This window comes from Clinocottus analis, unplaced genomic scaffold, assembly GCF_023055335.1.
Source record: "Clinocottus analis isolate CAN_PGR_092001 unplaced genomic scaffold, fCliAna1.0.p SCAF_15, whole genome shotgun sequence".
NCBI lineage: Eukaryota > Metazoa > Chordata > Actinopteri > Perciformes > Cottidae > Clinocottus > Clinocottus analis.
The window spans coordinates 10,966,048-10,978,872 of NW_027175876.1; the positions used below are offsets into that span (position 1 = coordinate 10,966,048).

Below are 12,825 nucleotides of genomic sequence, written 5' to 3' on the forward strand. Positions count from 1 at the left end.
GCGTGTGAGCGTGTGAAAACATGAAAAAGCGTGTGTCACACGGTGAAACCGTGAGAGTTGGTAGCTCTGGTCATGGTTTCCACACCCAGAATGCAACACTACTGCTTGCAATCTGTATTCACACTCGTGGTTTGGATGTTGCGTGCAGGTTTTCTTTTTAGCCATTTTAGGATATTCTGTATTGATTTAAAGTCTGCCAGCACTCCGACAGACTTGAAACGTACATTTAAGTTTTATTTTTTGGGGCAAAGTCATCACGTAGCCTCTTAAGATGTGTCGAGAGTAAGAGGCTTAACACACAGACGGATGTGTCTGGTCCGTTTTCAAAATAAAACCAGACTTGATTTTGAAATTCCCAATTTGTCTCTAATTGTCATAACAATTGCAAATGAATTCTCTATCTTTATACATATTTATACCGAGGGGACGTTGCGTCACTCGCTCGCAGACGAAGTCGTTTCTGAGCGTGATTCGACAGCATGGCAGCAACACGTAAATCCTTTAAAGGAGTATGCTGATGTTTTTTATTCCCATGTTGCTATAATGCACCTGAGTTAGCTGCAGAGTTAGTTTAGATTCTGTTACTTAACTTATTGTTTTGTTATGCACCTTCAACAGCCCTACACACACACGCGCGCACACACACGCACACGTGATGCATTGAGTGCATGGGCACTGACAGTAATTTCCAGGCCACTTTTTCCCTCAGTCCGCTCCTGGTAATGAGTGATACCTTTTTTTTGCATCGCGTCATAGATTTTTGCAAACGCCACCTCGCACAGATCAGAGCACCGCTTCAGACTTTTTTAATTTTATTTTTGAAAAATGCACATCTAAAAGCTCCAGGCTTTCTTGCCTCTAAGATTACTTTGAGGCTAGATTTAGAGTCCACGCAGTTAGTCTGTTTACGTTGATTCCGTCTTCTAGTATAACCTAATTAAGCAGCTAATAAACAGCGTGGAGCACGAAACTAATGATAAATGTATCCACGAATATATAATATTCCTCGCGGGACGGTGGTGTGGTGGGTTAGGCAGGCGACCTTCACACAGGTGATCCGGGTTCGAGACTGAGTCGGGCAGTGCGCTGTCTGCAGGCTTACCTCTCAAGTCTCCTGAGTAAAGAGGCTCTACTCAGGCAGCCTCCAACCCCTGGTGCTCAGTGGTTTGAATGGCGAATGTGTGTATGAATGGGAGCGAATGTGTGTGTGTAAGGAGTTCACTCAGATTGAGCATGTTCACCTGGCGTGCAGCACTTGGGTTAGTTCACTCACCACAGCGGACAATTTTTATTTATTGAATCTATAGAGTATTACTACAGTAAGACATAGAGTTTATTATTCATATATATTTATTATCTATTTTGTTTTCTTTTTTACCTAACTTTAATTTTGTTTTCTTTCAAAAACGATATCCGGATGCTTTATTTATTGAATGCACCTGAGTTAGCTGCAGAGTTAGTTTAGATTCTGTTACTTAAGTTATTGTTTTGTTATACCTTCAACACCCCTACACACACACACACACACACACACACTTTCAATCTGTTTTATTGTTGTTGTTATTATTTTTGTTATCTGTATAAGTTGTATATTTCTATATTTTTCTGATGTGTTTTGATGCTTTGGCAATGTTGTTATTGCAACGTGCATGCCAATAAAACTAATTGAAGAGAGAGAGAGAGAGATGTTTAAGCATTTCCTTCAAATGTTCTTGATTTAAAAAAGTAATTTCACAAGTTCTGTTAGTTTTGGTGCATTGATTGTCAACGAGAAACTTTTAGGTTGCAATTCTTTCCAAAAGCATGTACTGCGTCCCTCTGTAAAGTACATATTTACATATTTATTTGTTCATCATTCTAGGCAACAAAAAAAATGCTTTGAGTAAACAGAGTTAAGACGAGTGTTTACTACCAGAGAGTTAGGAGCATACATCAACCATTTCATGTTATAAATAAGCATTATATTAAAAAAAACGTTTACATACACTTTCTCCTACATGATCTTGAGAGTTTTAACAATGCACTGATCACAATCAATCGTCAAATAGTGTCTAAAAAATATGTTTATACAATAATATGTACGAAAGTGCCGTATTTTTAAATGGTTGGATTCATAAAGATAACATTACAATTTTAACAAGTGCCTTCGATGTTTAAAATATACATTTCAGTTCAATCTAACATAATAGATTATGCATGATTCTTTTTGAAATGTTAAGTTCATAATGTCTAACAGGGACTTGTTTATGTTCACTATTATGTGACTTCTAATTTGTGTTTGTTTGTGAAATAAATACAATCTGTTCAAGGAGCCTGTAAGCAGACAATCCCTTCATCAGATTAAACACCTGAATGTAGAAATCATGTCAAGTGTGACCAAAAGGTGGCTTGCGAAAAATGTTCATTTTGTTCTCAGTCTTCGTATCTTCCTCCTGAGTACATTTCTATCAGGTGGGCGGCGGGCCGTTGGTGTAGCGCAGCATGGGGTAGAAGGACCGGGCGAAGTTGTTGGCCCCCGTGCAGCCGGGGTCGCTCTCTGACTGAGGAATCAGACAGGGGAGGAGCAGGAGGAACAGCAGGAAGAGGTGCAGCGGGAAGGCCGCTCGCAGCACTCTGTAGAAGAAGGAACGAGGCGGCGGCGGCGCGCCTTTCTTCTCTCTGCACGACACACGAGACACGGAGATACCGTTCATCATGGGAATACAGGAAGTGCACGCGCGTTTGAGTGACAAGGACACGACTCAACAACACCAGCAGAGCCTGCATACACTTTTGAGTATCTGCAGTCTTTCGGAAGCAATCATGTAAACTACTTATTGAACAAAAAAAGCTATTGTACTTTATTAATAAATGGCAAGACACTGAAGTCTTTCTACGCACCTTTGAGGAGAAGAACCTGTCTTTGGATCGGCAGCTGTGCTGCGGTCTTGGACGTCTGAGGCAGTTTCACAATCCTGAAGTGAAGACATGTTATTATTTCACCATCTATTATTTCAACATGCCGCAGGATCCTAAAAGGTTTAAAGTGCTGCGCCAGTTACCAGTAAGTATTTACAGATTGTGTAGGTGGAATCCAGCTGTGACAGTAATAATTATGCATCGCTTTACATGCAGGTGTTAAACTACTTCGGTAAAGGGGGAATGCAAATTTTCATAAAAATGAATAACAAATAAAAGTATAGTTTTCTTGACCTCCAATTCCTTTATTTGGGACTCGACACACGAAAGACACTAACATTAAGGACTGATATAAAGTAGCCTACAGTAATTCTATTCAAAGGAGTTCAAGTATGTGTTTGTGTTATCGGGAACAAGATTGTGTTTGTTGCTCTCGTGTCATATTGCGCTTGTGCTTCGTTCCCACCGTCAGTCATCATGTTGTTGCATTCGCTGTCATTGTCTTGCAATAAATGTTTGGATCATGTTTGTTTCAGTGTGTCGCTGATGACTTTAGAACTAAGAAGTGGTGACGAGGTATTTCCTGTAATATCTTGTTTTAAAATACATGAAATCCATAAAAAGTCTTAAATAAGAATTCAGGATTGCTGTCGGACACGACAAAGAAAGGTTGATGGTTAAACTCTCACCAGACGCTGTTGGAGAGTGCTGAGGTCCTGGTCCACTTGCCTCAGCAGCATCTTCAGCTTGCGACTCGTCACGTGGAGCTTCTCCTTGGCCTCGTCGGCCTCGTCGGCCTCGTCCTCGGGCTGCAGCTGAGACCACAGAGCCTGGACGGAGGCCTGCTGAGTCTGCCGGCCCCGCAGCTCCTTCTGCAGCTCCTTTCAAAACCACAATCGAAGGAGATGGTGACGCGGCAGCACATCAGAGCGGTGCATATTCGACAAAGCACGATGATCTGCTTACTGTGAGCGTGCTGAGATGTTGCTGCAGGGCTGGAACCGGTGTGGCTGGGTCACTGATGTCCACTGCATAGCGTCTGCTCTCTGCGTGGGCCAGCCACAGCAGCAGGGAGTGCAGGGTTTCATGGAACTCCTGTGTGGAGAAGAACAAAGGCATGGCATTTAGACGATAATTATACTATTATTTTACTTAATGACACACTGTCCAAGAGACTAATGCACTATGTTTCCTTGAAACAATTACAAATCTGTTGTTTGTGGACAGCTACATAAGTAGTGGAAATGTTTTTTTTATTGGGCAAATTAAAAATGTCTACATGCTGTGAAAAGGGCATTAAAATACGAATTGTGGAATAAACTCAATAGAACAATCCACCTTTTGTAATACTTCAAATGAAGAAGCATACAGAGCAGTAATGGCACAGTAAGAGTCAGACACACTTCTTCATATTTCAAGACACCACAAGTCTATAATGAATGCTCTCTTCTCACCTGGCAGCGCATCAGCGTTTTCCTCAGACTGGTGTCCCACTGCTGGAGGCCGGTGCACGCTCGGCCCCAGTCGTGGTTCATGCCAGCCAGCCTCTCCTGCTGTTCTGTTGCTTCCTGAGCTCGCAGGTTGACGGACAGCATGGTGGACTTGTAGCGAGTAAACGTCCTCTGCATCTCCTGCAGGAGAATAACATGAATATAAACACCGAAGCCGAATACTTCGCATCAGATCTGTTGCATTTGGTCTTATATTTCACCTTCAGTTCTGTGGCTCTGGCCGCCATGTCCTCGATACTGGCTGCGGGGTCGGACTGCTGGTGGCGCTCCAGCTCCGGGGTCACCTTTTCCAACCAGGAAGTGATGTCGTCGAGGACAGACGTTAGATGACGGGCCTCCTGCGGGCTCCTGGACTGAGCCTGAAGCAGCTCCCAGCGTTCAATCACACCTGAGGGAGCAAAAACACTTACTGATGTGGAAGTTGAAGTGCGGCGTTGGTTCTTTTGTCACAAGATGCTACGAGAAGCTTATCATCATGACACATTGATGAATAGACATTAGCACCAGCCAAGTCTGCTGTGGATGCCAATGTCCAAGCTTCCAGCTGGTCACACAGACATGAAGAAACATCCACATATGGGGCCAGTTTACAGAAGATTTAAAACACAACACTCAGGGGAATACATCCTCTGGATATATCCGCTCTCAAATGGATTCTTCATGAATATTGTGTTGTGCTTTGGCCTTGAGTCAAGCATTGAGCTTTACAGTCCATTAGAGCGAATCTCTAAATGTCTCTCACCTGACTGTTTGTCTGAGGCCGTCAGTCCGGTCAGCCCAAGGTCTTCCGGCTGCTCTTCATCATCCAGGATCAGCGAGACTCTCTTAATGTCTTCAATGCTGCCGCTGCACTCAGACATGAGACGCAACTGCAGACACAAGAAAGAGAGTGTTAGTAGAGACTGATGGCGCCGCGAACAGGCAGCACATGCTGTAAGAAGCATCTGTTACACAGTAATAGCCCATCCCAGTTATCTGGTACTGGTTTGCTTGTATCCACTACGTAAAACGTACATAGCCCTTCTTTAGAGGGGTGCTGGTGAGGAGGGCCTCGTCTGAGTCCAGTTGTGTTTCTGTGTCTCCCTGGGATCGCCATGTGGGAGACTCGTGTCCAGACATGGACCTGCCTGAAGCTGTAACAGAAAAAAAAGAAGAAAATAAAAGTGAGTTACACCAGCATTAATATGCAACACCCTCATCTTTGACAAATTATTAGTATTTCCGACTAAAAACATCTCATTTGGGTATATTGTATTTCTCAAATGTGTTGACCGATAAGAACAGCGTTTTTTATCGGTCAGGGAGGCAAATTGTGAGATGCAGGGTTTTTTAGTTTTGGTGGTATTATTTGTAGCTCTCTATTTGGGAGATAAAAACATCAGGATGACTCACTTCCTGTATGTATGTGGAACACTTCACTATCGTCAACAAAACTAATGCCACCGAGGGAAAGAACTGGAAGGACATTTACAGCGATCACTGATGAGAACTCCTCAGTTACTTCATGTTTGAAAAGCTAAGTGAAGGTGTCACCCAGACACAAATCATCCAGCCCAGGAAACTGAAGGCCTTGTTATTGTCACAATGGTGATGTTCCCTTGATGCCATTTTCAGCGGCAGGAGAGAAAGAATATGGCGCAGAGAGAAACTAGTTCAAACCTATCCTTAAACAATCAAGACAACAACTTTAAAATATGAAAAGTTTTACTTTCCCTGCCTGACAACTGGAATCTCGCATATGTCACAAGATCACGCGAGAATCGCTGGACTATGTGTGACACAATTTTGTATGATTTGTTTTAATATGCCAGCTTTTTTTTTCAAATTTCTGTTTCCAATGATGATGTCTCAGATAGTTCTGTGTAACAAACCATCTGATGGGTCAGATTAACATTAAATCAGTGATGGGGGCTGATCAAGGGTCTTTTAGAGTTTTTATATATGTGCCTAGAAATGATTGAATGAATGAAATGGGTGAAAACATTGTAAAACAAAGCAGGAAGGTCACGAGGAAAAGGTTCAATGAGATGGGATTAAATGATGAAGAAAGGGTCAAAAGAAAAATGGAGGAGATAAAAGACAGGGCAGGAGGAACGGGAGGATGAAAGGAACTAAAATTAACACAACACAACAGATTGGACTGGGATGAAAATAAAAGGAAGGTTGGTGGGGAAAGACATGTAAAGAAACATGCAAATTCTGTATAAGTGAAAAAATAAATGAAAAGGTCCAACAAAAATAAATAATCTTCATAATTCATGCAGCCACTGTATTCATCACGTATCCAGCGAGGACATCAAAGTTTGACCAACATTAAACCAGTCATTAAACCAGTGGTATTTGTATGGAGCCATTCAAATGTATAATTCGCAAGAAAATATAAGAATTAAAACTAATACAATAAGACGTCTGAACAGAGCTTTAACATCTAAGATTTATTAGCTTTATTTATATCCTACTTACAGACAGTTGGTGTTCTTCACGAAAAAAATTCAGACCACAGGGTGTCTAAAATGAAACATACCCGCTTAAAGCGAAAGAAAAGGCTACAAAGTGTTTATGTAAAATCTCGGCTTTCCAAACCGCATGTGACAGGGAGCGAAGTATCTGAGCAGCAGCCACATTACGACAAGATGCCAAGTGATTCATGAGCTGCTGCAAGATTTGTTTGGAACTTAATTCACCGCTAAGAGTCAAGGAGCGGATTTATTAGGAAGAAGGTGAAGATGTTCTTTTCTTGCATACCCTGTGAGGAGGCTCGTAGGGCCTCCGGGGCTTCGACAAATTCCTCCTGGCTTTTAGTCAACTCCACCTCTGCGAGGAGAGATGGGTCAGAGTCGAGACGAATGGATGTGTGGGATTATGTGTGTGTGAAATGGATGTTACACTCTTTTATTTTTAAATGGGTACTTTGGACTTTTTTGAAGGGGGTTGTATAAAGTACCACAGTAGATGGCGGTCGGCACGCCACCACTGAGAAATAGACAAGCGCTGTGCCATTGAGGACGGGTAGCCACCGAAAAGACTCATAAACTGCCATTATCTAAAAGTCATGTCTGCTGACCACTGACTACAGGGGAAAAAAACAACTGAACCATCACTTTAAATTCTTAGAAATCTCATAAAATCAGATGTTCATCATATAATTTTGTGGCCAGCATAAAATAATATTTTTTTTTACAAAAGGAGCTTTTCAGTAACCCAAGAAAAAATGTTGGGACTCAAAAGCTTTATTTTGACTGGAGAAACTAAATCTAAGTTTAAAGCCACGGTTCCTGAGTGTTCCTCATCTCCTTTCATCTGCGTGTCTCTTTTGCAACAACCAATCACAATCAGTCACATGAGGAATAATACGACCTTGTGACGTTTAAAACCCTTTCATCAAGAAAAACTAGGAAACCTAAAGTGTGTGAACCGTGAATCAAGATGTTTTTCAGTAAATCTACCTGATAGTGCACTGAAGTAGGTTCTGTCATCCTCATGTTCTTCCTCCTCCTCCTCATCCTCATGGGACGATGACCCTCCTACGTCTCCGGTGTGGTCCCACTCCAATGGCAGGGAGTCCACGCTCACCGGTGTCTCCCGTCCTGAGCGCTCCAGTGGAGAGGCCAGCAGGCGGGTGGGTGTCGCCGGGAGGCTTCCTTGGCTCCGCCCAAGCCAAGGTCGGCCAATCAGCTCCAAGCTCGACGCCAAGGAAATGGCAGTATCAGAGAGCTCCGGTTCTTCTCTGATCGTCTGCGGTGCAGAAATGACAGGTGTTCAGCTGGTCACTTTTCGGTTTGTGCATCTTAAATTTAAGATTTAACACTGAATATCACAATGTTTGAAACATAAGCTGCGATTTGACACATAGGATCATTTGCGCTTTAGTATCTTTGGCAACAACAGTCACCATCATCGGCACCATTTGTGATGCGCATGTCAATTTGTATTTCAATGTCAGATAAAGACAGCAGGACATAAAAATATATAATTAAATATGTTGCGATTGCAAATGGAATCACAGATGTACACATATAAAAATCTGTAAATTAGAATAGAAATAGTGAGATTTACTTGTTAAAAATAAATAGAAAAAGGCATAAATCAAGTAGTGAATGGAAGAATGGCTGAAGCTGATGCGTGTGTGGTCCAGCTCACCGGGGGCTGGCTGAGACGCTGATGGAAGCGGACCAGTCTGCTGAAAACCTCCTGGCAGTACGAGTGCAGCTCCTCCAGCTCGTCTTCTATCAGCGCTGCATCCTGCAGTGAGCTCTTCTGGATTAGACCCTCTCCAAACACGATCAGCCCGTCAATGCGCTCTGTGTTCAGGGTGATCTCCTTCTGGAAACTCTGCAGGAAGATTGGACGAACAGAGACAGAGTCAGTAACATGAGGAGTTTCAGAAAACCAAAAGGAACCAAACACAACTGCTAAGAGTATCTGTTATAGGGCCCTGGTACAAAACAAACACGAAAGCAGTACCTTAAACATCTGAATATGTATTTATTCTAATGGATACAACATGTAAGTGCCAAGAGAACTGGCCGAATACATTTTTTCTCCAATGTTTTTCTTTTTGGTCATAGGAGATCAATTCTTCTTTAAAAGATAGAAAGGCTTGAAGTCAGACAAATAAAAACTGAAAAATTCTTAAATTTAGCATGACTTGCAGTTTGTGCCTTGTGCAGACACCATAAAACAGGTGTCTGCATGTGTTCCAGTGTGTCCTCACGTTGAGCTGTTGGATCTTGTGGTGGACGTCGCTCTCTGAAAAGTGTTCGACGTTGGTGAGCTGCAGGTCCAGCTCGGTCAGCCACACCAGCATGCTTTCCCTGGTGCCTTCAAATTCCTCCCTCTGGCTGGTGAAATACTGAGAGAAAGGTGAAGAAATAGATGAACAGGGGAGAGAGGAAAAACAGGTAGACGCATACTGGCCGTCACTCTGATGAACAATTAACCAGAATCGTGGCTGCTGCGGGTCGTGGGCGGGGCCTTTCATGCCTCTGTCCTGTGCGGTACCTTGAGTCTGCGGAGGATGGCAGCCACTCTGCGGTGCAGGTTGTCCCAGCGGCGGTTGCCTTCGTGGACCATGACTTTGAGCTGGCTGGCTCGGTCAGTGCGGTTCTCCCTGGCCAGGCGGCGGTACTGGTTATTGACAAGTTCCAGCTGGGTCAGGCGCTCATGAACCTGCCTTTGGAAACCCTAAAAAGAGCAGGGCAAGATGGAGTGAACCAGCTATATTGAGTGACAGGAAGGAATTATGGCTCCAAATATTATAACAAGTGTTTGAATTTACTGCAATTACATGTTTTCTTTTTTTTATTAGTAGTAGTATATGGTGTGAATTATCAATTAATCATTTAAGGATTTCTTAAATTTCTTAAATGAATTTATTTCATATATGTATCTATATTTTCTAATTGTTATAAAAAATGGGATATGAGTAGTATTTTGTAGTCACATCCAATTTAATACAGAACAATGAAAATATTTCCCTTTGAGAAAACAAGCAAGCATTAAAAAAACGGAGCTCCTTCAAGTCTGTTCCGTTTGCCGATGTCACAACTGACCTCGAACTTCTTGAGCTCCTCCTTGGCGACAGTATAGAGGACGTCTGCAGAGTTGGGATTGGCAGCGGTGCGCTCGGCCATCTTGAGCCAATCCTCGAACCGCGAGTAGTCATCGAGGAACTTGCACCAGAGTCTCCAAGTCTCCTCGATCCTGCAGGGACACGGAGTTAGAGTTATTCTGTGACACAGGGGAAGTCTTTTCCAACCAATGAGAGCTTTAAAGCTCCTCATCAAAAATGCTTAATCTTATTTTAAATGATTCATTTGATTAGAAGTGTCTACAAACTTTGGAACAATCATATGTCGTACATCTCAATATGTCGTAAGATCAGAAGTAATTGTAATAGATAAAGACCAGAAGTTAGTTCTATTATTGTATAAGATCTTCTAAACATGTTAGCATGTAAGAATTGGTGTTTAATGGGTGGTTACTCTGATCCGACTGCTTTATAGCTGGAGAAAAGTTTGAGTACACACATGTGTGCGTGTCTGTGTGTGTGCGGGTGTTTAGTTCCTACCTGAGCCTCCTGTCTAGAGCCATGGCACAGATGGCCCTCCACCGCTGGTCCAGGCTGTGGCTGGTTTCCTGCAGGGAGTCGCTCTCTGGCTCGGTGCCGCCAGCAGCATCTTCGTCCCGCAGCAAAACGTCGCACAGACTGAGCACGGACACGACGCCCTGCGTGTGCTGCTCGATGTCCCTCTGCAGCTCCTGCACGGGCACATGGACGGACACCAGGTCACACATGGCATCAGACCACAGCAGTGAAACCATGTGTTAAAACATCAGTCAACAGACGTACAGATGGAGGACAGGAGCTCACTGCATGAGACCACCCACTCCCAAAATTAAACAAAGGACAGATATTAATTATTAATCATGAAGAGGAACACAAAGAGTAAGTGGGAGTGACAGTGAAAAACAATGAGAAGAAATATAGAACTGAAGTTTAACAATACTAACAATACTGTGAAGATAAAGACACAACACAACAACAATCTAACAAAATAGAAGAATTAAGACAAAAAAATAAAAGTCTAATAAAAGATACAATGCGGCAACCTCCAACAGAAATTTGAGTTTGAAGACCAAGCTTAAACTAGTGGTGAGATGTTATTAGCAACCATAATAATACTGTTGCTGTGTACCTGCTGCTCAGCCAGCCTCCTCTGGATCTCCTGGTGGTGACAGACGCTGTAGGTGACGGGTCTGGACAGTTCGGACTCGATGCGAGAAAGCCACGAGCGGAGATTACTCATGTTCTTATCCAGCTGCTGCACCGCCACCAGAGTCTCCTTCAGCTTTTTCACCCTAAACACACACACACACACACACACACACACACACACACACACACACACACACACACACACACACACACACACACGCACGCACATGCACATTGCTTTATTAACTTCATAACTTCATATTCCATTTTTCAAATTGAGAAATGTTTTTTTAAGAAAGCAATCATTGTGGTTAGATGTTGGTTGGGCCACGTAATGAAGTAGATGTTGACCAAAAAAGTGCTTCTGGATTCTTTTGGCTTGGGACCTGTTAGACGGTTCAACGGTTGTGTCTGTGCGTGGGTTATTATCAAGGTCATTGACCCAAGACTGATCCTTTTGAACACATGGGTGAATAAAGGGCAGGAACAACAAAAAAGCCTTCAGCTAAATCTGATACAAAGCATCACTTCTCTTTGGATGAGATTAATGTTTTTGTACATAACTTTGACAAGTATGTATAAAAAGGACAACATTAAATGAAATAAAAAGAAAAGAACAACATATATCACACAGAAAACAGGAAAAAGGCTAAAGGAAAGAAAGGCAAAGAGAGAGAAGATTAAAAAAAAAAAGGAAAACCGAAAAAAGAGGAAAAGAGATTAAGAAAACAGTCAAGAAAAGATAAAAGTTGAGACAAAAAAGAAAACAAAAAACTTTAAGAGAAAAAGGAAAAGGAGAAAGAAGGTTTAGCTCTCCGCTAACACACACTACAACAATTCTCAGGTATCTTACAGTACAACTTACAAGATCAGCATGGTAACTGACTCTGTTACACACACACACACACACACACACACACACACACACACACGCATACAAACACACTGGTGTCATAGCAACGCTCGGGACAATAATGGCACTCTCCGGAAGCTTAAGAGCCTGAAGTGTGCCCCGTTTGGGAGTTTGCCTTAATTTCCCCATTTGATCCTTCCTCTCCTGTCGAGGTGCAGGAGGGAGACGCTCTACAACAAAATATTAAGCCACGAAAACATTTGTGAGTGTCAGTGGCCAGCTGAAGATCTCATGAAAGGGTCCGAACAGATTTACGGGCTATAGATACACGTTGAGAGTCTGCACAGATCTGTTCTCGTGAGATCCAATTTGAGTTTAGAGTTAGGATGGTTTAGATTTAAAATTATACTTAGGTAGAATATAAAGTTTATATACAGTCTTGTAAAAGGTTTTGTTCATGCTTAATACTGTGTTAACACTATGAGTGTTTTGACAGACTTGGTTCATATCCGTTTGTACCGAGAGAACATTAAACAATCATGCACCAAAATGTTAAAAAAATATGTAAAAAAATTCTTAGAAATAAGGAAATCTAAGAATCTGCATATTTTTGGACCAAAGTGCTGGTGTTGGAAATGTCAACTGATTTCAAGCCCTAGTTACAGTTCAGGAATAATGTCCAGTGGAAGTTTGTGTGTGTAGTTAATGTGGCTTTATGTTTATGGCCGTGTAATGAAGACATAATAGAGTCACTGTAAATTCTGTCTTGAAAATACTCTTCCCCTCTGCAGATACAACCATCCTTGTCAACTAAATTGTCTCTGTCTCTTTCACTCCCGCTCTAC

At 42.3% G+C, this 12,825-nt stretch overlaps 1 protein-coding gene across 1 annotated transcript in view; it reads right to left on the bottom strand.

The window, feature by feature from the left end:
- Positions 1-1,821: 1,821 nt before the first annotated feature.
- Positions 1,822-12,825, bottom strand: part of syne2a (spectrin repeat containing, nuclear envelope 2a) — a 77,911-nt gene continuing 66,907 nt past the window's right edge. The window contains exons 101-115 of the mRNA XM_068577147.1: positions 11,108-11,270; positions 10,480-10,670; positions 9,962-10,112; positions 9,411-9,593; positions 9,124-9,261; positions 8,550-8,741; positions 7,856-8,144; positions 5,424-5,542; positions 5,152-5,278; positions 4,610-4,797; positions 4,353-4,529; positions 3,865-3,993; positions 3,588-3,779; positions 2,881-2,954; positions 1,822-2,658 (exon numbers count right to left, since the gene is read on the bottom strand). Coding sequence (XP_068433248.1) covers positions 2,448-2,658; positions 2,881-2,954; positions 3,588-3,779; positions 3,865-3,993; positions 4,353-4,529; positions 4,610-4,797; positions 5,152-5,278; positions 5,424-5,542; positions 7,856-8,144; positions 8,550-8,741; positions 9,124-9,261; positions 9,411-9,593; positions 9,962-10,112; positions 10,480-10,670; positions 11,108-11,270 — 2,524 coding nt within the window. The 3' untranslated portion in view covers positions 1,822-2,447. The remainder of the gene's footprint in view (positions 2,659-2,880; positions 2,955-3,587; positions 3,780-3,864; positions 3,994-4,352; positions 4,530-4,609; positions 4,798-5,151; positions 5,279-5,423; positions 5,543-7,855; positions 8,145-8,549; positions 8,742-9,123; positions 9,262-9,410; positions 9,594-9,961; positions 10,113-10,479; positions 10,671-11,107; positions 11,271-12,825) is intronic.